The sequence below is a fragment of the Lissotriton vulgaris genome, assembly GCF_964263255.1.
Source record: "Lissotriton vulgaris chromosome 8 unlocalized genomic scaffold, aLisVul1.2 SUPER_8_unloc_1, whole genome shotgun sequence".
NCBI classification, from domain to species: Eukaryota; Metazoa; Chordata; class Amphibia; order Caudata; family Salamandridae; genus Lissotriton; species Lissotriton vulgaris.
Window position 1 is genome coordinate 7,918,327 of NW_028240615.1, and position 25,936 is coordinate 7,944,262.

Consider the following 25,936-nt stretch of genomic DNA (forward strand, 5'->3'; position numbering starts at 1 on the left):
ACACCATTCAATTATACAGTCACAGTGGCGGCAACGGGATTTAGATACCTAGGAATTTATATAACATCAGACCCAACCCTCTTTTATAATACCAACCTCCAGGGTCCACTAAAATGACTACACAATGATGTGTGACATTGGCAAGCTCTCCCCCTCACACTCCTGGGCAGAGTGGCACTATTCAAAATACTGGCACTGCCCTGGTTTTTATACATACTGCGAAAAACACCCCATTTTTGGTCCCAGTTACATATTTTACTAACATAGAGAGCGCAGGGAGGACCCTATTATGGGATGAAAAAAACCCACGTATAGCTACATTGAAACTGACAAAAGGGTGGTACGACGGAGGAAACGCCCTACCCGAGCTCAAAAAATATTATTGGGCTTCCCAACTAGCTGTAATAAACCAGTGGATCTATGGCCCGCAACTTGACCCGGTCTACCAAATGGACAAATGGTTAATGAGCCCAGGGGGCTATCAAAGAGCCCTGTACACCAACCCTAAGCACCAGCGACTCACAGAACCCACTGCTCATACCATAGCAAAATGGCACCAAGCATCTAAGAAACTGGGTTGACATAAGACGTTAACAAAAGCAACGCCTTTATGGGAGTCAGAGCAACTGGGTACATTTGGGTAAATGCCCTGGTTTCGACAAGTGGGACACAATAGGTATCTCGCTGTGGGAGATCTGTGCAAAAGAGACGGGTGATCCCGTTTACTGACCTACAAGTAGAGTACCAACTAGCGAACACAGAGGCCTTCAGGTATTTACAAATAAGCCATACTATAAAGTCTGTGTTTCCCTGTGGGACAGATTTGCCAGAGGCATCCCCGTTGGAGGACATGCTCCTTACAGAGCCTATGAACCGCAAAGCAACATCATTAACATATCGGAAACTGATGAATAGCAGACCAGACCCTCTTCTACCCCTTAGCTCACCAATGGGAGGCAGCCGTGGGGAGCTTAGATGAAGACGAGTGGCAGGGAGCTCTCTCTTCCCCCCGAGAGGTAGCCATACCAATGAGGTGAAGGCTCGTCCAACTCAAAATCCTTCATAGGACATACTTCTCGGGGGGTTTGGGGAGGGGGACTCTGGTGAAAATGAGAAGGAGACAGACTTCGGAGTGTCTAAGGCACTGTACCCAGGAGGGAACATACTACCACACGCTCTGGGAACACCCTGCAATTCAGCCCTATTTTGGAGGGAGTTGTAGCCAAACTCGGGGACACGAGTGGGAAGGAGCTTACTTGATCCGCAAGACTCTGCCTAGTTAATATATGGGACACAACTGATTTAACGCACACTGAGCAATCCTGGGACATGGTCCTAGCTAAAAGAAACATAGCCCAAAATGGGGACTCGGGGACACCCTCTTGATACCGGGGCGGGAAACAGATATGAATAAATCCATGGTTGCAGAAAAAGAGGTGTTCAAGAACAGAGGCTGTCCGAAGAAATAGGACCTAAAGTGGGCTAAATGGAACACAGCTAGGGGTGGACTGTGTATCTCCCCCACAGACGAACTGTGAGGTGGGAGGGAAGGGATCGATCTACTGCAATAGTGAAACTTGAAATCTGTTTACGGTAATTGGGGTCTGAAACCTGATGCGACCACGTATAAAGTAAGGTATGTTATCCGTATGATCTGATCTAAAACATCTAACCTGCTGTAAAGACTGATGTTTATTCGAAATAAAAAGTGTGTATAAAAAATAAAAATAAAATCACCTTGATCAGAGAAGTACAGACATTGAAAATGAATTTATCAGGCAGTTTAATTTGCTCTTTCCTCTGAAAACTATAGCACGTTTTTAACAACCTAAAAAAAAGTATTGTATTGTAGTGAGTTTTTGTATAGCGCTACTATCACCCTACGGGTATCCTGGCGATCAGACAATCGAGGAACAACTGTACCTATGGCTCAGGTGATGATGACAGATTGAATAACTTCTGGGAAACAGTAGGGTTTTCAAACCCTTTCTAAAACCCAGCAATGAGTCAGCTTACCTAAGATTCAGTGGCAGCCCATTCCATAACTGTGCAGCTGCTACACTGAAAGCTCTGCCCCCCATTCCGGATCGTTTAAATCTGGGAATAGATATTAAGCCTGTGTTAGCAGACCGTAAGTGTCTGGGAGGCTCATACCAGTTACATTTTTCCTGCAAGGGTAGTGGTCCGCTTCCATGAACCGCTCTGAAGACGATGCATAATGACTTGAAGCTAATCTGCTCTTTTATTGGCAGCCAATGGAGATCCCTCAGTGCCATAGTTGTGGAGGAGCTCCATGATCTATTCAGAGCCAACTTTGCTGCTGCAGACTGCACCTGTTGCAACCCCTGGATGATATACTGGGGAGCCCCCAAATATAGGGAGTTGCTGTAATCCAGCCTGCTTAGCACTATACTTCTCACCACCAATGCTCGGGAGTCATTTGGTAATAGGGGGAGAGTCTTTCGCAGCATGCAGATTAGAACAAAACAGACTTGAATAGTTTTGTTAGCTTGAGACACCATTTGGAGGTTGGCATCCATTAGCACTCCGAGATTTTGTACGGTATTAGCCGGACTTAATGAATCTTCCTCTGGAGTGAGCCTAAAGTACAAAAGTACATCCTGCATAATGTGGAGTCAGCCCTTTGGTAAGTGGTACAAACGCTTTCAATGCCTAATGAATTTCCCGCACCTCCAACAAGTTGATTTGGAGATAGGTCTCTGCCTGAGAACTAGCCCTCTGATCTCAATCTCTCCCACATGATCAACGCCTAAGAAACAAAGTCGCGCATTGGTGTGTAGTGAATGAAAGTTGGCCAACTAACCTTGTCGACAAAATCATCATGGTCAGGAGAGTGGGTAGTCTGGGTTATTCTACCAAGTTTTCAAGGGGTGACTGTGTCATAACAAACTTTAGAAACCCTCACCTTGTATGTCAACTTTTAAATAGTTTGGACCATCATGTAAAAGACATCGGAATGATTCGAGCTCTGCCACAGGGGCTTTTTAAAATATTTTTAACGACCTGCATCCATCGCACCAACTCCCTGCCTCCCCTAGATCAAGGCTCTGATTCGATTCGCAAGCCCATGTCATGCTTTGCCCATGAAACCTCTTTGAGGCTCTGGCCACCATGTCAGATGTTGAGTGACTCTCTGCCCTTTGAGTTATTCTCCCGGAAGACATTGGACTGGTACACATAAGGCAGTCATTCCATGCATCATTCTTCATGCAGCCCCAAGAAACACCTTGAACTTGGGCTACATCGGAGCAGACTTTTGTCTTCGAACATTGCGGGCATCGGTAACAAGCTGGATAATCGAGAATGGTTAGAGCTAATCAAGGAGTATGATGAGACCTGGCCTTTGAGGACCTCTATGTTGATGGGTTTCAATCATTTTGTGAGGCTGCTACACCCTCAAACTCAGGCAGATCTAAGGGGGTTCAGAGTTCTCATTTCGCTAAGGATCCGTAATTTGAAGCAATAATCATTTGCGCACTCCATGTCCCCAAATTCTGCATTTAGCATTTCCGCGTTTCCTGGATGTCCTTTTAATGAAAAAAAAGTTTACATTATTTTTCCAATCACCCTATTGATCTGGTAAAAAAAATAGACCAATTCATAACGGAGTACTGTTCGAGATACCGAGATAGGGGGGGCTGCCCTATGGGCAGGTGACTTTAATATCTCTACCTGCCCATTTAGTGGTGACAATGCCTTTGGGAGAACTGACTGGCATGAGGAAAACCTCATGTACTTTACGCACACATCATACGGTGCTGCATTAAATAAGAGCATCATGAAACACAATCTATCTTTCAATATTGTTTTTTTTACGGCAGGTGACTCTAGCCAGCCATCCTTTACAGGTAGAGGCAAAGGCTCGTCCATTGATTTTATCTTGTTTTCACCCAATTTTAAGCCACATTTACAAGATTATTTATCTTACCATCCATTCTTAGTGATCATAACCCACTTGTACTTAGTTTTACATGCCCCTCTGATAGTCCACAAACACGTAGTCATCCTCTTGACCCGAAGTTCTAAAAAAAAAAAGTGTCATTGGCCTATAATGGGCAAAAGTAGACCATGAGAAATTCTTCGTAAATGTAATGTTCGCAAAGTGTGATGACGTCATGACCTGCTTATTAGATGAGGCCCAGGTTGGGGATGTGCTGGCCAGCTTTGAGGGTCTCTGCAACTTTGCCTCAAGCCTGCTGGTTATTAAATCCATACACAAGGAACCCCACCAGTACAAATGGTTCCATTCTGTATGCACTGCTGCACTTAACTAAATGAGCTACTTAAGGAATCTCCCAGTAATAGTGAGGTCATTAGACAACGTAGATGTTCATATAAAACCCTTCTTATTTATTTATTTATTTATTTTAACGACTTATAAAGCGCCTGGTGACCCAAGGGCATCCCCGCGCTATGAGAGTTTGTTTATCCAGATGAGGGGGAGGAGGGGGGGAGATGACGTTTATTTAGGGAATAGGAGTGTTTTCAGTTTTTTTTCTGAACCTTAAATAATTGGGTTCCAGTCTGAGGGTACGTGGGAGTGAATTCCAACCAGTGGAGGCCTTCACGGAGAATCGTCGACCTCCAGTGCGGGTCTTTTTGAATTTGGGGATGTTGGCCAGGTGCTCATTCTCAGACCGCAGGGATCTGGGTGCCTTATAAGGAGTAACCAGGTCGCTGAGGATCGAAGGGCCGCCTCCATTGATCAGTTTGTAGGCCGTGCACATGGCTTTGAATTCCACCCTTTGGCGCACAGGGAGCCAGTGCAGGGCCTTGATGGCAGGTTTCGCTGACACTCTGGAGGGAAGGTTCATGAGTAGACGGGCTGCTGCATTCTGAGTTTGTTGCAGTTTCGCCAGGGTGTACTCAGGGGCCCCCAGGTAGACCAAGTTGCTATAGTCCAAGCGTGATAGTATAAGCCCTTAAACTAATAGTTTCCTGGATGCGGGGGGGAGTAGGGGAAGAATCCTGCGTGTAGTACGCATAAGCCCAAAGCAAGTACCTGCAGTTTTGGCCGCTTGTGTTTTCATTGAGAGCTCGGGTTCTATCCATACTCCTAGAGTCTTAATTTCGTGTTTTGGGGTGGGAATTTCCCCGAACACTTCTGGCCAGACCGCTGAGGGAATGGTCGCCCATTGTTTTCCCATGAGCATCACTTCGGTCTTTGACCCGTTTAGTTTTAGTGATGAATCACACATCCAACCGTGGATTTCTGTGAGGCAGTTAGCCAGGTTGTCTGGGTGGTCGTCTAGTTGGGATAGGGAGACGACCAGCTGTGTGTCATCAGCGTAGCTCACTATTTTTATACCGTATGGTATTACCACGTCTTCCAGGGGGGCCATGTAGGCATTAAAAAGCGTCGGGCTTAGGGACGATCCCTGAGGGACCCCGCTCGTGAGGGGGAGGGTGGACGAGCGATGGTTGCCGTCCCATACCTGGAACGTGCGCCCGGCAAGGAAGGACTCTATCCATCTGAGTGCCGTCCCGGTAAGCCCAGCTGCCGCCAACTGATGGAGAAGGACACGATGGTTGACTGTGTCAAAGGCAGCACTAAGATCCAGGAGGATCACTGCCACTGACCCTCCTGAATCTAAAATGCGCCTTGCCTCCTCGATGACGGCAAGAAGAGCAGTGTCTGTGCCGTGGCCCGGGCGGAACCCAGTTTGGGATTGTCGTAAGATGTTGTTAGCCTCAAGGAACTGAGACAATTGTCCGTTGATCAGTTTCTCGGCTACCTTGCTAATGCCTGGGAGAAGTGAGATTGGCCGGTAGTTTGCCATATCTGCTGGGTCTAGCTGGGGTTTTTTGAGGAGTGCCTTCACAACTGCACTCTTCCAGCTAGCGGGAACAGATCCCTGAGCAAGTGAGCTGTTTATAAGCTCCGTGATAGTGGGGGTGATGACGGGGGCTACAGTTTTGAGGACTCTGATGGGTGCGGGGTCCAAAGGAGATCCGCTTTTCATTTTAGTTAAGGTAGCTTCTACCTCGTTGCAGGTCACTGGCCTAAAATTCGCAAGTTGGGGGCGTATGCTGCTTTCAGTCTGGCTGAGGGGTGGGTCATTGTCCATGTGGCTAGACGGGCAGGGAAGGGGAAGTGATGCTAAGATGCGGGAAATTTTGTCGTTGAAGTAGGTGGCTAACTCGTTGCTACGGTCTACAGGGGGGGTGTTGGCGGAAGGAGTGGATGGTACTTTCAGAAGCTCTTTTACGATTAGGAACGATTCCCTGGCTAAGTTAGTGGATTCTTTTATCCGTGTATCGTAGTGTGAAGCTTTGGAGCGCCTAATGGCAGTTTTGTATAGTCTAACTGAGTTTTGGTAGGCTTCCTTGTTGGAGTGTTGCCAGTTTTTCCTCCAAATTCGTTCGGCTTTTTTACAATTTTTGCGTAGTGATCGGAGTTTCGGGGTGTACCAAGGGGCAGACCCTGGTTTCCCAGTTTTGTCCTCCCGAGTTCTAAATGGGAGGACAGAGTCCAGGGAGGTAGTAATCCACTCTCTATATTTACCATCGGCGATAGCCGGGTCTTCTGCATGACCAGGGGTGGTTGACTTTAGGGTCCTGGCCCATTCTTCGGTGGAAAGTTTGGGCCAAGCCCTGTCCCTGGAATAAGTAGGTGGTTTTTGGGGTTTCTTAAACGTCCCTGGTAGTTGGAAGGAGACTAGGAAGTGGTCCGTCCAGGGGAGGGGAAGGGAATCATTAGTATGCATAGTGTGGGTGCTCGTGAACACAGGGTCCAACAAGTGGCCTTTATTGTGAGTGGCCCCGGAGTTTAGGAGGTGGATGTCGAGAGCCGCCAGATCGGTGATCAGGTCGACAGCCCCAGAATCTAAAGGGTCATCGAAGTGGATGTTCAAGTCTCCTACTATCATGAAGTTGGTGATGGAGTGGGCCTGTGTAGCAACTGTATCCAGAAGAGCACTAGAAAAAATGCCTGGGTGACCCGGGGGGCGGTACACTAGGAGCCCTGTGAGTGAGTTGGTCGGGTCTAGCTTAATAGTGAACTGCAGGCTTTCAGACTCTGGAATCTGCGCATCCTTGGTTTTGCAGAGGAAATGATCTCGGTGGATGATGGCGACACCACCACCCCTGCCTAAGGGACGCGGTAGGGACTGAATGAGGAAGCCAGGTGGGGTTGCCAACACCATGTCTGACGCCGAGTGTGGCGAGAGCCACGTTTCCGTCAGGAATAGAACGTCTATATCATGGTCTTCTATGAGATGGTTTATCCGCATCGCGTGTTTAGGGAGCGAGCGACAATTCAGCGAAGCGAGTTTAAGGGCTGAAGGCTTATGGGGTTGAGTAGGGAGTTTAAGCTGGAGTGGATGGCAACAAGTGCATCTAATAAATGGTCCGTTCAGGTCGTGAACATATTTACAGGAGGAGGCCCTAGGGGGTCTGAGACTGAGGAGGTCCCGACGCGAGTAGCTTACTTTTGGGGCAGCTTTATCGAGCAGGGGTACTGGCCCTAGGCCCGGCCGTGCGCGGACGGGCGCAGACGGGCTTACCTTAGGAGCGCCTTAGGCGCTCCCGCTGCACTCGTCCGCTGCGCTGGTATGGCCGGCACATTTGTAGTAAGTATAATGGGCGTGGCCTCGCAGTGGGCGTGGCTTCGCCTTGAGACCGCGCTGGCGGTGTGGGCGTTTCCCTCTGTTATCAGCGGTGGGCTCGCTGTGTCAGGAGGGTCTGGGAGGGCTGCCTTGGCGCTTGGGAGTCGGCGCTGTAGTGCAGGTGAGCTTCGTTCGTTTTTAAAACTTCAATTCAAAATTAGTGACAAGTTTAAAAATCAATTAAGAGCGTGCAGTCCTCCGGCTTCCGCCTCAGAGGATATTCAAACAGAGGTGATTCGTTGCGCTGTCTGACAGCGTTTAAGTATAGTTTCTGGTGGGCGTGGCCTCGCAGTGGGCGTGGCTTCGCCTTGAGACCGCGCTGGCGGTGTGGGCGTTTCCCTCTGTATCAGCGGTGGGCTCGCTGTGTCAGGAGGGTCTGGAGGGCTGCCTTAGCGCTTGGGAGTCGGCGCTGTAGTGCAGGTGAGCTTCGTTCGTTTTTAAAACTTCAATTCAAAATTAGTGACAAGTTTAAAAATCAATTAAGAGCGTGCAGTCCTCCGGCTTCCGCCTCAGAGGATATTCAAACAGAGGTGATTCGTTGCGCTGTCTGACAGCGTTTAAGTATAGTTTCTGGTGGGCGTGGCCTTGCAGTGGGCGTGGCTTCGCCTTGAGACCGCGCTGGCGGTGTGGGCGTTTCCCTCTGTATCAGCGGTGGGCTCGCTGTGTCAGGAGGGTCTGGGAGGGCTGCCTTAGCGTTTGGGAGTCGGCGCTGTAGTGCAGGTGAGCTTCGTTCGTTTTTAAAACTTCAATTCAAAATTAGTGACAAGTTTAAAAATCAATTAAGAGCGTGCAGTCCTCCGGCTTCCGCCTCAGAGGATATTCAAACAGAGGTGATTCGTTGCGCTGTCTGACAGCGTTTAAGTATAAGAAAAGGAACAAGTTATCCAGCACAATATCCTTGGTGCAACAACATCAAGTAGTGCATGGCTAAACACTTATAAGGTCCCAAAGGCGAGACCTATTGGCTATGCCAATGCTTGTTGGTGAAGTGAGACGTATCAGATTATTCAATTTAAGCGTTCAAGGTGATAAACATGTAATCCAGATCCAAGTCACCACGAGTTTAAGAGTTTAAAGGTTTGTTTTAAAGGAAGAAATGTTAACATAACAATGGTTCCCGGGTGTTAGGCTCTATTTCTGTCTGTAGGACCCTTGAGGGTGAGAAGGTGTAAGACAACGCTGGGAGAGGCACATTTATTTATTGAGCAAGATGTAAGCTGCATGGCTAAATAATGCGTGGGTGCAATAGCACATTAAAGGTAAACGATTGGCTTTGCCGACAAGGGAAGCGCTGTAACGCTGTTTCCATCCCAACTCCCAGTGGCTAGTTAAAAGGTGAAGGGAAGGAGGGCATTGACTCATGGCAGCAACATGTGAGAAAACAGTGGAAAGGACAAGGGGGCAAGGGGAGGAATGCCAGACGGGTGCGAGGTAAGAGGCCAACATCGAAGAGAAAGAGACGCGCCAATAGGAAGGCAGAGATTCCTAATGGTGAGTGTAGGAAGGAAAGTAGGAGGGAGTCTGTGGGAGCAGGAGGCACTGTTGAAAGAAGAGCAGCGACACCGAGTGACAGGAATGGAGAAGTGCAGTGAAGACTAATCTGCAGTAAATCCTTAGTAGCAAGAGCACAGTGAGGAGGATGCGGAAAGATCCTCCGGGAGAAAGGAGCAAAGCAGGGAGAGGGGGGTCTGCCACACTGCTCTGAGTGGAGAAGTGAGAAGACGGGGTCTTTGGAGGGGCAAGTGGAAAGAAGGAGGGAATGGAACGTCCCTAGTACTGCCGCCTAACATCTTCATACCTGCCACAGAGAAAAGACAGATGGCGGCTGCGCGCTGTAAGGGAGGCAGATGGCAGATGGCAGCTGCGCGCGTGCACGCTCGCGTGAACGCAAGCGCTAGGCCACCAGGCAGCACTTTAAAAACCCCAATATCTAAATGTCTCGCAGAGCAGCGCATGCGCTGACTCAGCGAGACCTAAAAATGACATAAGCAAGCAGGCCTGGGATGACCTCCAGGCTGCCGCCCTATCTAGAGACTCCAGGGCCTTCTGGTAAGCAAATCATACTCCACAGATGATAAACAACCTAAATTAGAATGCCATATTCCCCCAGAGGAGTGGGTCGGTCTTTTTTCAAAAAGGTTTTCCAATGATTTGTCGCCTATAACTGTAACAAAGTTACCATCCTCTAAAGGCATGGAAATATTAGCCCTAAGTAATTCTATTGACGTCAATGTTGTTTCTTGTGCCATTATACAGACATCTGCCGGAAAGGCACCAGGCCCAGTTGGGGTACCCCTTGATGTTTCCATGCAGGACCCGTCTGGTAGATTTTTTACTACACCTCCATAGTGATACAATGGTCCAGGTCCACTTCGGCACAAATGGTGACTGCACCACATCCTTTCATTTCACCAAGGGGGTGAGAAAAGAATGCATTTTAGCCCCTTTTTATTTCTTTTCTACATAAATGCACTTGAGACGGTGTTGACAGCCAAAGGCAAAGACCTCCCTAGAGTGGGCAACCGCTAAGTACCCAGCTTTCGACACCGTCTCTCATCCTGTTCTCCTCGACCGTCTCCACTCTAAAGGCATCCAAGGCCAGGTCCTGAAATGGGTATCTTCTTTTTTGTCCAACCGTACAGAGGCGGTGTTCACTCCCCCTTTTACCTCAGAGAACCGACCACTCAAGTAGGGAGTCCCTCAAGGCTCCTCCTTGAGCCCCTTTCTTTTTAATGTTTATTTTTCCCCCTTGGCCGAGCTGATTGCTCAATCTGGAATCAAAGCCACCTCATACGCGGATGACATCCAACTGCTATTTTCTTTTGATAGCATCTCCGAGTCTACATTTGATCCATTAAAAGACTGCTTACGCAAAGTCGCATGTTGGATGGATAACAACTGTCTCCGACTTAATGCTGGAAAGACAGAGGTCCTCTTTTTCCACCAATCATCTCCCCTGGACTCTAATCTGTGGTGGCCACATGACTTAAGCACTCCCCCACCCCTAAAGAATCGTAAAAAAACCTTGGAGTCAGGTGGGATTCCACCCTCTCCTTCCACACCCAAGTTCAAACGGTCTCTGCCGCCTGTTTCTCTAAAATAAGGATGGTCAAAAAACGTATTAATTTCCTACCCAGTAATACAAGGAAAACTATTGTCCAAGCCTTGATTACATCACACTTGGACTATGCCAACGGTCTGTATATGACTTGCCGCAGGCCTTTGCCATCGGCTTCAAACAGTACAGAACTCGGCAGTCTGACTAGTGTGTGGGATTTCCCTTAGAGAACACATCTCCCCACATCGCCGCTCACTTCACTGGTTACCGATACAGAAAAGGGTGGAATTCAAAGCCCTTACACTGGCTCATAGGGCAATCAAGGGGAAGGGCTCTACTTATCTTTCCTCCTGTTTACGCCCCTATAAAAACATCAGATCCCTGCTATCCAGTTCTAAAAACCTCCTTATTACCCCGAGATTTAAAAAGATGCGATCAGGAGGAAAAACTTTTCAAACATGCGCCGCATCCCACTGGAATAAACTTCGGCAGGCCATTTGCTCAATCCAGGAAGAACTCCCCTTTCGTAAGGCATTAAAAACATACCTGTTCTGCTAATACTCATGAAGACAGAGCTATCCCACCCTCTGGAGCGCCAGGACACCCCGTTGGGGTGGCTGCGCGCTATATAAGAGACACTAAATAAATAAATAAATAAAATAAATAAATACATAAATATTATATGCGGACACACAGTCTGGATCACAAGTACTGCCAATGGCTTGCAATTGCTCCTCAATATATTTAATGATTTCATGGGGATCTCAACTTGAAAATAAACCATCAGAAATCACAGATTAGTATGATTTGTGGCCCTAAAAAGACCTACTATTGCACACTCAACATAGATGGTGCTCTCATTACAAAGGTTCAGAGTTTCAACTATGCTGGTATTATTTTTCCAAAAACACTAAGTTGGGAAGGGCTGGGAAGGGCTGGGAAGGGCTTTTAACTCCGAGAGCTTGTGAATTTGCCTGGGCCATTGATGGTATTTTCAGGTTCTCTAATACACTGGGCCAAAAACCCATTAAAGAACTAATCATTCTGTACAAAAGTAAATGCCGCTCTCTGGAGTGTTATGGGGCTGGCGTTTGGGTGTATACACTCCCTGGTAGCCTCCATAAAATTGAAAATAAATTTCTTTGTAGGGTCCTAGCGATCCCAAAAATCATGGCCAGCCTTATCGCCCTTCTAGAGGCCAGACTCCCTTTTTAGATGACTTGGTTCAGGTTGCTCCAAAACTCACCTGCCTTAAGATTTGGTGTTGAGAGCACATCACATGTTCAAGTACGGTAATTGAAGACTGCCTGAGACAAGACCAAGCCTTTTCCATTCCTTGGCTAGCTCATGTAAACAAGCATTTACAATGCAAAGGTTTCGCCTTTGGAAAAGTTAGAGCTATTGGCATTGTAAATGACAAAATTTGTATTTATGTGTTGATTTTGAAAACAGGTAAATAAATGGCATTGTCATTTACATTGCCAATAGTGTGTGTGTGCGCATCAGTGTGTGTGTGAATGCCTGGGTGTTTGTGCGCATCTGTGTGTGTTTGCCTGTGTATGTGAAAGCATCTGTATGTGTGTATGTGTGTTTGCCTGTGTATGTGAAAGCATCTGTGTCTGGGGAGCAGTGTGAGGCACTGTGGGACCGATCAAAGTACTGAAAGTTCTCATTGTACCACCCAAAGGGAAAAGCCAAAAAGACACACAAAAAGAGACAGATGAGGAACTACAAATAGAGAGAGTCACCACAACGTCCACTAAGGAAGCAGCAGGAGCCATCTTGAGAGTGACATTGTAAGACTAAGAGAGCGACGAGAGACACAGAGATAAACACAAAAAGAGACAGACTAGGATGTAAAGACAAAGCCACCGCAACATTCACTAAAGGAGTGGCAAGAGACATTATGAACCAGAAACTGAGACAGGCACTAAAAGGCAGATTAGGATCCGGAAGAAGATGGAGCAGCCGCAAAAATCCACTAAGAGGAGTAGAGAGAGGCACTCTGAGACAGACACAGGGACAGTTACAAAAAGAGACAGACGGGAACCTACAAAAGGACTGTGGTGCCAAAATGTCCACTAAGGGAGCGACAAGTGGTATTCTGAAGAGACCAAAGTCTTGAGTGTTCTTATCGTAACACCAAAAACAAGAAATAAAGCGACACACAAAAAAAGAGACATATTAGGACCTAAAAAAAGACAGCTGCCACCATGTCCACTAAGGGAGCGACAAGAGACATTATGCAAAAGACATTGAGACAGTCCAAAGATTTGAGCATTATCATTGTAACACTAAGAGAGCACAGAGACATACAAAAAAGAGATAGCCTAGGACCTACAAACATACGTAGCTACCACAAGGTCCACTAAGGGAGTGACAAGATACATTATCAAACTGAAACTAAGATAGACCCAAGCCTTAAGCGTTCTCATTGCGACATAAAAAAGGCGACAGACCTGCCACAGACTCAAAAAGAGACAGACTAGGATCTACAAACAAACAGAGCTGCTGCAATGCAATATCCACTAACGGATCGACAAGAGACACTCTTACAGACGAAAGACTGGAGTGTTCTCATTATAACACCCAAAGGGGGAGACGTGAGACAGACACAAATAGATTACGGTCTACAACAAGACCGTGCTGCCGCAACATCCAGTAGGGCAGCATCAAGAGACACTCCGAGACAGACACAGACATAGACACAAAAAGAGACAGAGTATGACCAAAAAAAAGGGAGAGCTTCCACAACGTCCACTAAGGGAGGGACGAGAGACACTCTGAGAACGAGACATTTACAAAAAGAGACAGGCAAGCGCCTAGAAAGAGACAGAGCTGCCACAAAGTCCCTAAGGGAGTGACGAGAGACACCCTGAGACAGACTAAAAAAAGTGATAGAATAGGACCTACAAAAAGACAGAGCCTTATAACGTCCACTAAGGAGGCGGCAAGAGACACTCTGAGACAGACACAGAAAAAGACAGACTAAGACACCTCAAAAGTCAGAGCTGTGCAACAACCAGTAAGGAAGAGGCAAGAGACACTCTGAGACAGACACTGATCTCTCTCTATCTCGCACCCCTCCGTTTCCCCACGAGAGGTCATTGAAAACAGATCACAGCCTCCAACTCGGGGGATTTTGTGTTTAGGCAGACAATATTTCTGTGAATTACCTAAAACTTCTAAATGAAAGTTCTTCTATTTGTTCTCCGCTCTCTATGCACGCCAACAATACTGCACCCTGCTTTGCTCATTTTACATGAGCATGTAAGACTCCTCGATAACACCGCACATATTAAACGCTGCTGTCCTAAGGACGCCTGGGCGTGCGTATCTGTCTAAGAGGGTGGGAACAAGAGTTAACTCAAAACACGTGTGTGCTCACATTTCTGACCAGTGGGAACATGCTTCGAAATAACAAAATGCCAGACCTCGACTCGCCCCTCACCTGAACCACGACACTGAGCTCCGCCTGACCTAAAACACACTTCAGGCTGGAGGGAAACAGCTAATTGGAACTCCATGTCGAGGCCTGGCCACATAAGCATTCTTTTTATTCTGACAACGGCAAATGTGATACAAACACATAACATTCATTTTTATGTTAATCTTGACAGTAGTGCAGGATTGCATTGCCCTGGACACGTACGCACACACAGACACAGAGGCACGCGCACACACACACTCACACATGCTTTGACATACACAGGCAAACACACACACAGATGCTTTCACATACACAGGCATGCACGCATGCACACACAGATATACACACACGCTCACATACACAGATGCGCACACACGCCCAGGCATACACATACAGGCCCAGTTACGCTAGCACACACACACACACACACACACACACACGCGCACACACACACACACACACACACACACACACACACACACCACACACCACACACCACACATATACAGGCACACACACACATAGGCAGGCACACATCCCCAGACACACGACATACTAAGTGTGCTACGTGCCCTCAGAGCACCTCTATGTGATCGTGCACACAGCCGCCGTCCACGCTCTGCCCCGGTGACACTACAGGTTTGCAGACAGGAATATCCCATTTGGGCACCGTGCTGTCTGCATACGAGCACGCAAATAGCACCCCGGGCACAATAAACAGATGCTCGTGGCTTCTAGGCGGCGCGAAGAGCCCCGCGACGCTTGCTCCGTGCTTCCTAAATATGTATTCTGCCAACATACACTGCATATGGAACCTGGGCTGCAGACGTGCACCTCCCACCAACGTGGCACGGTGCCCGCCTGTACTCTCTCGCGCAAACATAAACCTTCCATACTACACGTACGGAGGACTCCTGAACCAGACTGCAGATATGCCTGCAAGCCGAAACGCAAATGAAAACCTGGCACCGTCCAACTTTTTGTGAAGGCGGGACACAGCGGGATGGGGGCAGGAACGGACAACGCAAATGAAAACGCAAATGAATACCTGGCACCGTCCAACTTTTTGTGAAGGCGGGACACAGCAGGAGGGGGGGGGGGGGCGGGAACGGACAGCGGAGGGGGGGGGGGCAGGAAGGCAAGAAAATTAAACAAAGCACTCACCTGGACTTCTTCCGGCAGCTTTTGAGCTTCAAATTCGGGAGTCTACCGCCTCCCGAAAACAAGCTGTCGACTGAAAGCACAGCACACCCTGTAGGGATTCGGGGGCGTGTTTTTCGTGGTCTCCCCTTCCCATTGGCTGGAAGGTAAAATTCCAGCCAATGGGAAGAGGAGAGGGTGGGACTTAAAAAAAGACACGGAAACGCCCCCGAATCGCGTTCCGACGGGGAAAGAATGATTGACAGCCACTCTCTTCCAATGGCTAGCCTCCATTTATGGAGCTAGCCAATGACAGAAGGGGCGGATTCAAGTCCCCCATACTGTAAACAAAAGTTTTCGCCTGGGCGGAGCACCTGCTTCGCAGGTGCTACGGCCAGGGAGAAACCTAAAAAGCGTTTTTCTGGTATAGTTTTAGCAAATCCTTTTTATTTTCCCAATGAAATTGATAACAGTTCAAAACTCACAGTGAAAACCCTTTCATTCCAAAATAGAAACCAAGATAGATTCTCCAAAAATCAACAGATGAGTTTGGTCTTGCGATATTTAGATATAAAATGCGTGGAAGGGACTGAACCATACCTAACATGGGTTTCAAATAGTGAGCACAGATTTTGTTTAACCAGGTTTAGACTTAGCACTTTATGGTAGCTTATCCTCCCCAAGGCACTTGGTTTCAATCTCTTCCTCCTTGACCTTGTGATACAATTTATAAGCAAACCCCAGCACATTTCATATTTGTTTGCAGTTTTTATGTGCTCCCAAGAATGCAGTTTTTATAACCATTATTATGCACCTATGGTTCTAGATCCTACAAAGAATGTTTGTGGTGCCTTGAACATTTAGACTCTGAGCATTGCTGTTTTACTGTAACCAGCTATGTATGTCAAGCTCTTTGACTAATGTTAACTCTTGATAATCTTTGAACCAGCTTATCGTTCACTTATATAAAATTCACATTTTGGTTAACCTTTCTGGAACTATTTGATTAAATAATGTTTTTATTATATGAAGTATTTTATATGTGGTGTTTTTAACGATATTTATATGTTTTACTAACGTTTCATTGATGCAATATTTTTCGTGACTGTTCAGCCGAATAAAACGTTTTTGACTGATTGATCTCCCCACCCAGCAACAATTAATCCATCACAACCGTTAGTTCTTAATAGGTTTGGGAGAGGGAAATTCGGCTGGTTCAATTGCGGTCCAGCAACCACCACTGCAGGTTGTTCGCAGTCTCCTCCAACACCTGCATGCAATCCCACTGAGACTTCAGATATAGCGTAGATTCTGCAATTGCCACCAGGAGTGGTCTACAAGCAGAATGCAGAAGGCTGGGAGCCTAGAAGAGTCAAAACTGCTCTCACTGAGACTTCGGTACGTTGGTGGAAAAGCCCAATGCCCATCATCTGGAGATGGTCCACAACTGTTTGGGGCAAGCCCTTCTTAAGCAACTTGTTGTCGAGGAAGACTGGTATCCCCAATATCCCCAGATGGGCTGCGACCATCACCTCTGTGAACACCAAAGGTGCACAGGTAAGGCCAAAAGAGAGCAATGAGAACCTGAAACCACAGATACCGCATGTGGGACTGCAGGACGGGGATGTGGAAATAGGTGTCCTGCCGATCCAATGCCACCATCCAGTCTCCTGGACCCATGCCTGTCTGAACATGGGTCACATTAAGAATTTTGAACGTGTCCTTCTCATAAAAGTAGTTCAGAGGGCAAAGATCTCCATCCGTAATTAGGATTAGGAAATAATAGGAGTGACAGCCAGTCACTATATCTGATGCTGACATACTCTCCATGGCCTGCTTGGCCAAGAGAGCTTGGACTTCTCCTTGGAGTACGGACAAGTGTGCCTCCACGAGGTATCGTGGTGTGGGTGGCATATTCGGTCCAGGTGACAGGTAGGATAGGGAATAACCGTGTGTGTTCCACAATTTGGAGAACGCATTGTTAGGAGGTGAAGTTTCTCCATTCAGTTTGGTTAAAAGGGATACGACCTACAACTGGGCGCTCGTGTGCTGCTGAGAATGGCTTAAAGTGGTTCTGTAGCAGCTGCCAGGGGTGGGGGTCGTGTTTTGGTTTGGGTAGATTGTTGTCGCTGGGGGCCTTGACAGTGGTTGCCTGATCCTCTGCCTCTAACTTGAAAGGATTGGGAGGCGTGTTGATGGTGCCGAACCGTGTTCTGACATTGCCTCTGTTGGTATCTCCTACCGAAGGCTTTGAAAGGCACAAAACTGTTGAGGGAACTACTGTACCGGTACAGCCAGCCCAAGAGAGCATGCAGTCCCTTTACAGCCCACCCCCAGGTCCAAAAACAAACCAAAAACAAAACTGGCAAACATTGCTGCGATTCCACGGGACTCCTGCAGGATAGGGAAAAAAGACGCGAGCCAAGGCTGCATTAATTAATTATAGGCACCAGCGCAGCCCCACTCCCTGAGCAATTAAAGGCCCCATGGAGACCACCCCGGACGGCAAAATGTGTATAGTAGCGGGGCGGATTCCTCCCTGAGCCTCCAGAGGACCTGGGGACCTATTCCCCAAGGCTGATGTGTTTAATAAAGAGGAGGGGGGGCCATGAGCACCCTCTCCTTGAACCCTTATAGGCCTGAGGAGTCCACCCCCATGGACGAAATGTTAAAAAAAAAAGGGAGGGGGCCAAGTGGCCTCCCTCCCCGAGCCTTTAACCACATGACTGCTGGCCATTTTCTCCTCCTGTGCTGGAAAATGGCAATTTAATGGCACCATGACGAGCTCAGCTCGTCATCAGCACACGACACCCGTGGGTGATGACGAGCTGAGCTCGTCATCAGCATCGAAAGGGTTAAAAAGCCCTGGGGACCCTATCCCAAGGGCTGCTACTTACAATTAAAGAGGAGGGGGCAGCACAGCCCCCAGTCCAGGTCTTAAATGATACTGGGGACCCTATCCCTGGGGGCCGGAACACTAGCTATGTCCAGGGGAGTCCAACCTCGGTACATAGCGTTTTCCCTTCCCACACTGGCGTGGGCGGATGGGGGGGCTAGACCAGTCCTGCTCTAGTCCAATCTCTCGCTCCCCCTGAACAAAACAAATCATCAGTTGACTGGGGGAACTGGCTGGTTAGGAGGAACAGATGAGTAAATGAGAAGTCAAAGAATAGATATGCAGCAGAGCAGCTAATATTTTTTGCAAAATAGCAGATGCATGTACAATTACTGTATTTACTTACAGGGTGGTGATAGTACCAGGTGTGTAGTTAGCAAACAAGGTCAACAGCAAAAGGCAGGCAAACTCATGAGAAGAAGCCCATCAACTTGATGCGGGCTGCATCCTTGCAACACATCACCAATGGGTAGTTTTAGTTAGGTCTGCTTTTCCTTAGACAGAGCACATTTTGGTTTGCTAACCACTTTGGAGCGGTTTGACAAATCTGCATGAAACTTTACCAAAAAGACACATTCATCCACCTCAGCTCCTTACTGGGTAGTTTTGGGGTGGTTCATCAAGCGGAGGCCAAGAAAATACAGGTGTCCCAAAGTGCAAAATCCTGGTTCATTTTTTATAGACTTTTTTTTAAAAAGCATTACCGCACAAAACTACTGAACAGAATTATACTAAGGGGCTTATTTCGATGTCGGGCGGACGCCATTGCAGAAACAGGGCCGACCTTAGGTCTTTAATAATATTTATTAATAGGAGCGTGTGGAAGCCCAACCTGAAAGGGTTGTCACAGGATGGGGAGAACGGGGGCGTTGAGGAATCTGCAGCTAGACTATGTCTCTACCAGATACATCGTTACAGAAGGTAAGTAACTTGTTCATCTGATAGAGACGTCTAGCTGCAGATTCCTTAACTTAGAATAGATACCAAAGCCATACCCCCTAGAGGAGGCGGGATTGTGACTGAACCCCACTAAGGTCTAGAGAGAACCTAGCCGTCAATAACATGATCAAAAGAGTGTCAACAACCAAAGGGCGAAACACAGTGGGGACAGAAATGACAGCGCAGCCAACCAACATACCCCTATGTTCTGAAGAGAGCGGGAATCAAGGGGAGGCTAGGGCACCACAGCCCATCCAAAATAACACGAAAACCCCTATATGTAGAGGGGATGAGAGAAGGAAAACACCAAGCCAGAACGCAGGTGACTGAGCAAAAAATGCAGAACTTCGAAAGAAGACGAGCAAAGGGGCATGAAGGATCCACAGGATCCAAGGTGTTGACAAGAATTCAGAGCTTGTCCCAGCTAAACCACTTGAACAGCGTAAAACACCGTTCAGCCTGCTCCTGTAAAGATACGAAGGCAGCAGGATACTGACCCCTGTCCAGCAAGGGTCGATATAGAACAAAAACACCCAGTAAAGAAACTGGCGTGAAAAGGGAGTTCAGCACCTCGCAAGAAGTAGAACTGAACCTATGGGGCCAAAAGACTGGTAAGCGGTATGGTGCAGAGAACGTGTACCGCGCCCACATGTACAACAGAGGAAGAGTACTGCTGAGACCCTCGCCAGCCAGACATGTGTGAGAGCATTGAAAGGATGCCCATACACAACCAGAAGGACGCTCATATGCGGCCAGAGGGTGCCTGTAGTATCATAACAGAAGAACGCCAGTAAGCAAGATAGCAGGAACAGCTGAGATGCGCACAATGGCAAGAAGGCAACGGGTTACAAACACTAGAGAAGATCTGGTGATGTAAGAGGACAGGGCCACGACCAAGGCAGGAAAGCCTGCACAAGCCATTGGGAAGATCATGGCGCAGAAACAGCCTCAAGAGGAGGCCGAAACCCCTGCCAAACCCAGGGACTAGGGTACGCTCAAAAGTACCGCATTTATACAGAAAGTAAAACTAGTCCAGGCTATAAGCAGCGTCTGACTCCGGTCCGGAAGAGAGAACAGTCCCCTCGCAGGACAATTAGAAGAAAAGAGAAGCCTAGCAAGGGGGCACTCAGGACCAAATCACGGGTCCTAGACGCCAGGAAGAGCGGAGTTCAAGAAACCAGCTCCACGAGTCCGCTACAGTAAGAATGCTGCGGAATAAGCCAAAAGGCCATAACAACGTACAACAGAGAGGCCCACGGCAACTCCTTACTGGCGAGAACAACCAAGTAGGGGCTGGCTCCAAAAGACGGACCATGTGACAAAAAGCAGGATGCCAGGCCATGCGAGGTAGATACTACACAGCATAGACATAGACCAGGAGTCAAAGCACTGCAGACAATAGAGCGATGCGACCCTGCGGACGCAGTAAAGGGGTATATGAGTCCCAGAGGGATACCCACAATGAAAACTCCACAGGAGCTTACAAAGGCAAATGCACCTGCCACTAGCCAATACCCCACATAGGGCAAGGGTCAACCCCTCGCAAGAAGGGGGGCCTCTTGGCAAAACAGACAGTAGGACGGAAAACAAAAACAATCAGCCATACGGCTATACAGACAATACAGAGACACCAACCTGTCTCTGATAAAAACCGGGCCATTGTGGCGGCGTGGAAGGAACAGGACGAAAACTGGCTCGAGGTAGGTAGGGTTTTATTTTCTTTATAACACGTTTGTGTCTGCTAGATAGTCTTTCAGCAGCGAACTGTGCGGGGTCCGTGATGGCGGCAGGCACCCAGGTCTGTCAGGCAGCTGTTGGATCAGGCCAGGTACTTCCTCTGGAGTAGCCACGCTCTCCCGTGAGCGTGGCTCGGGGATGAGAGGGGTCATTGGTCTCCTGGCCCTGCCTCCACTGGCGATGGCTCTCCTGCAGTATTCGGCTCCTCGCTGCTCTCAGGAGGTAACGCGCTTCTCCTCGACTCTCCCGCAGCTCCACTGTTCTCCCCCTCCGCGTCGGTGACGTCACACGCCTTCTGTTGTGTTTCCTGGATTATAACCAGTGATTCTCTGCTGACGTTCTCAGTGAGCGAAGCCTTGTCACAAAAGAAAGCCCGATTAAAGGCTCCCTGTTCCTTTTCTTCGTCTGTTTCCTGATCAATGTCCCAGGACCAGTTCTCCTGTTGAGAAGGAGAGAGAGAGGGTGACGGGGGTAATACGGTCCACCAGTCCTGCATGTCTTCATGTGACCCCTGGGGCAGATCTGCCCGGTCACAGCCATAAAGGAAGACCCGCAATCAGGAAGATAGTCCCTCAGTGGCACAGCAGAATTACGGTAGCCCTGACAGAAGCCTGTAGATCGCCGAGCCCGCGTGGGATCCAAAAAGGTCTATTCCGTTAAACAGCATGTCTTGGAGGCTCTCCCGAATATCATCAGGGAAGCGACTTTCGTGCATCCAGGCATGGCGGCACAAAGCAACCGACCGTTCAAGAGCACGGCCCACAGAGTCTGTGGTATCCAGGGAGGAGCGTATTGAAAAATGTGCCATCTCCTTGCCATGAAGGACAAGACGGAAAAGCTCCAGGCGCAATTACTCCGGAAGGGAAGGAAGAAGGTTAGCCACGGAGTCCCAGAGTGCCAAGGACACACGTGCAAACACGCATGTAGTGTTTAAAGCGCGGATAGCCGCGCTAGAAGAAACAATAAGCTGTCTTCCACATGCATCCAGCCATCGGGATTCCCGGGTGGGAGGAAATAAAGGCAAAGTGGAGGAGTCTTGTAACCCAAAAGCCACCTGAATTACCAGGCCCTGAGCAGTAGGGTGGAGGGACAGGCACAGTGGATCCCCCGGGGCAGGACGGTGCTTACCAGCAATGGCAGAATCAACCGGGGCTCCGGAAGAGGGCTGTGCCCATGCGGCACGCAGGACTTCTAATAAAGCACCCCCAAGGGGTACCAAGGGCTCCAGGGTAATGGGCTTGAGATGAAGCAGATCCATTAAGGGATCGGGAATATGGGGTACAACAGGAGGCTGAAAGCAGAGGATAGCAGCTGCCCTGTTGATAGTCCGCGCATAGGTAGCCCCTAGCTCAGTAGTCACCGTAGGAGGGGACACGAGGCTGTCTGTAGGAGACGGTTGGAGACTAATCCTCCCAGTTGCCATAAAGAGCGGAGCTAAGGAACGACCCGAAGGCCATGCCACACTAGGGACCTGCACCAGTGGCCCCCGACCCGGGGAAGCAGCAGCTTCCGTAAGGGCTGCAGCGGATACCGGTGTCGCCTGACCCCACTGAGGAGTCAGAAGCGAGGAATCCGGAGGGAATTCAAGCTCAGGCATGGACACCAGTGTCGATGAACGTATGGACACTGGCAGCGATGGATGCGTCGACAGCGGCGTCGGTGGGCACCGCGTCGGAGTCGTCTGGACGTCGACGGCCTCCACTGGGGACGCTACCTCGACACCAACCGGCGTCGGATCATGAGTAGCCCCAGATGTGGGATCTGGTTTAGAGCCGGGCGTGGGTTTGGACGTCGAACACGGCTTTGGGTCCAACGTGGAGCCCGGCTGCGAACCCGGCGTCACCGACGCTGCTTCCGCCGTCCATGCAAGAAGCCGCACCGGGCTATGCGTTGACTGGCGGTGTGTGCTAGAGCGACCAGGACGGTCTGGGCCACGGCCCAACGTCGTCACCTCGGCTCTGGAGTCGGTGCACACAGCCCTGGTCGGGGAAGGATCCGCCGACAAGGGCCCGGCCTGAGTACCCTCCGCCTCTGTGGGGCCCAAAGGCGCGCCAGGTAGAGAGGGGGACTCGAAGTAGGCCTGAAGAACCTGGGAGTAGGCCTCCATTTGGGCGCGCGTCGCTCCAATTCCTGGAAAAGGAGGTTATGGAGGATGTGACCTCCGGGCGCCCTTAGCTGACCCCTTACGAGAGGAATGGGCGCCAGCGCCACATCTATGGGAGGTGGACCTCAGTGGACGATTGTGGCTCCGCTTACCTTTTTTAGGGAGCCGGTCGCGGGAGCGGCCTTGAGAACGGGCACCCTCTGGAGAGGGAGAGCGGCGACGAGAAGTGGCTGGGCCGAACAGCCGTGCGGCCAACAGCTTCATACGGCGTTCCCGTAGGGCCTTCGGCTTCATCTGTTGACAGTCGCCGCATTGTTTGGAATCGTGGTGCACACAAGGCACCACATGCAAATAAGGTGCGGGTCAGTGCCAGACATCTGATGTGGACAGGCCTCACAGGCTTTGAACCCGGAGGGCATTGCACACTGTTCCGGTACAACACCAACGGTGCAGAGAAGGCCAAAAACTAGGCCAGGAACTGCTGGTTTCCAGGATCCACGTCGTGACGTGGAAAAGAAGAAAACTGATATCGGCGCGCCAGGGCGGAGCACATATGGCTCTGCTGACGTCACGTCCATGTACGACGTCAGGGCGGCGCCGCCCCCCCCGGCACGCATAGGTGCTGCTGCACAAACTTTTCGGATCCAGTCTGACGCCTGGGGATATTCCAAGTTAAGGAATCTGCGGCTAGACGTCTCTATCAGATACATACGTTTATGAGGAGGGGGTCTCTGCAGCCTCCGCCTCCCCCCCCCACCCCACCCCCCCCCCCCCCCCCCCCCCCCGAACCAAAAGGGCCCTGGGGACCCCATCACCCAAGGCCAAACAAGAATTAGAGGGGAGGTGGGCCAAACAATAATTAGAGCAGAGAGGGGCATGTGCCCCCCCTCCACAAGCCTTACAAAGTCCTGGGGACTCCATACCCTGAGGCCGGCTATTTATCTGTCACTCAGGAAGCCCTCCCCCAGGACACAATCATTTTCCCTGCCTGCAGGATTGTGGTCAGAACAAAAGTGGGGTTTCACCTGGTGGGTGCTGGGTAGAAGCACACTATTGATTCCCTGCAAGTGCTCTTGATGGCAGGGAAAATGTGATTACTCCGGCCCAGAGGAAGCAAGCAAAAACAGCTGCTTGAATTAGTGGTCAATCTCTGCAATGAGCATGTATATGGCATTCAGATATAAAAAGACCAAACAGGCATTCATACGTAATGCTTGACAAGTACACACGAATGACAGTCAATTTACTAAGTCCAGTGATATCAGTTCAACAACCAAGATCTGCATTCTTTTTATTTTCTAGTTATGCTACGTTCACATTACATACCTTATTTCTGTGGCAAGTACATGGGAAAAGGTCATCTGTGGGCTGCTCCACTAGTTCCATGCCTTCCCGGATTTTTGGCTTACTCACTTGCAAGTATGAATACTCCTAATTTAAAAACAAAAGAAGGTACTTTCAGGCACAAATAAATATTCCTACATCAAAAGATCACCATGCCAATATATTCTAATCATCATTTTTCAGGTAGTGGGCTCTGTATTGTGAGTTTACTCAACCGCAAATTGGGCAATGAAAAATGCTGTAAAACGGTATAGGCAACATTACATTGACCTTAATGAAAAAATACACTACAATCTGGGACAAACATCTTCTGCGTGGCTATGGAAAGCTGTGTCACCCTGCACTCTTAGGATTGTTGATAGCACTAAACTTTCTTTCCTCTCAGGTGAGGCAAACAATCTTAACTGTCCAATGAGGAAACTCTTTTTTAAAGGCTACAAGACATCACATAAAAGCTCTGCTGCGTCTAAGGTGACAAGTCTCCCCCTCTAGACAGTATAGAAAAGGCTTACAGGCCATATCAGAATCCAGGGGTACAGGCCGGTGTGCTCGTAACCCAGTGGAGGGACAACTTTCGAGCTCTGTCCAAGTAAGGCCTGTCCAGCCTCTCCTAACTGGGGTCCTTTGCTTTGATCACGTACAGTACATGTATGGAGAATGTAATAGCCTGGTGTATGTATTTACCGTATTGTCCGGCGTATAAGACGACTTTTTAACCCATGAAAATCTTCTCGAAAGTCAGGGGTCGTCTTATACGGCGGGTGTCATCTCATGTAACTTAACGTTTGCTTTTGTAATTTTGTGATTTCGTACTTGTGCTCGGACCATGGGGGCTCCCTGTAATCTTTGTACCTACAGATCATAAGAAGACAAAGAGGACACCCAAACCGGCCCGTGTTTAGTGAAATGTTACAGTCTAAAAAATGCTACGAATGAGTCCATTATATGTACAGATAACAGCGTTCAAATGGTGTAAATTAGCATAGTGATTAGTACTCCGAACGCTATAATTATATTAAACTTGAAATGGGCCATTCATTGTAGAGAAAAAACAAATCTCTTCTCTCAGTCCTGCAACTTTAAAAATCCACAACACCAGGCATTCTAGAATGTTTCTTTGTGTGGTAAAGTCCGCGCTATATAAAAACGCATAAAATAAATACCGGTAAATAAATACCTAAATACCTGGTATACGGCTTGCCGTAACTTCAGGGACAGGCGCCGTAATGAATTACCCCAGTTCCACCGCTGCACCTGAGCGCAGTCTGAATTACACCCCAGGATGTAGGCAAAGTTATCACAGCTAATCACCGCCCAGTTACTCCGGTGCTGTAATGAATAGCGCACAGCGGCCGCGGCCAGGCCCGCGCGGGCGCACTCTGATTACAGGCGCTGCCGCACTGATCAATGCCGCTCTGTTGTGGTGTGTAATTTGAGGAAAAATACACTATAGGTGGTAGTGAGTATTATGCAGTTACCCACTTAAGGTGTGAGGGCCATGCTAGTCATGTCCTTGTGTCTGGGGGGGAAGAGGCTAGTTCTTTTTAATCACCCTCACACACCCTAGTGGTGTCATGCTTCATCATCCGGTTACCCCGACCCCTAAAAGTAGAGGTGGGCTCAACCACAGTGTTGGGTAGCTCTTCAGATAGATGAAAGA

At 48.8% G+C, this 25,936-nt stretch overlaps 1 protein-coding gene across 1 annotated transcript in view; it reads right to left on the reverse strand.

Annotated features, from left to right (window-relative positions):
* Positions 1 to 25,936, reverse strand: part of POGLUT2 (protein O-glucosyltransferase 2) — a 124,904-nt gene that overhangs the window by 14,144 nt on the left and 84,824 nt on the right. Inside the window, exon 5 of the mRNA XM_086947886.1 lies at positions 24,259 to 24,363. Coding sequence (XP_086804012.1) covers positions 24,259 to 24,363 — 105 coding nt within the window. The remainder of the gene's footprint in view (positions 1 to 24,258; positions 24,364 to 25,936) is intronic.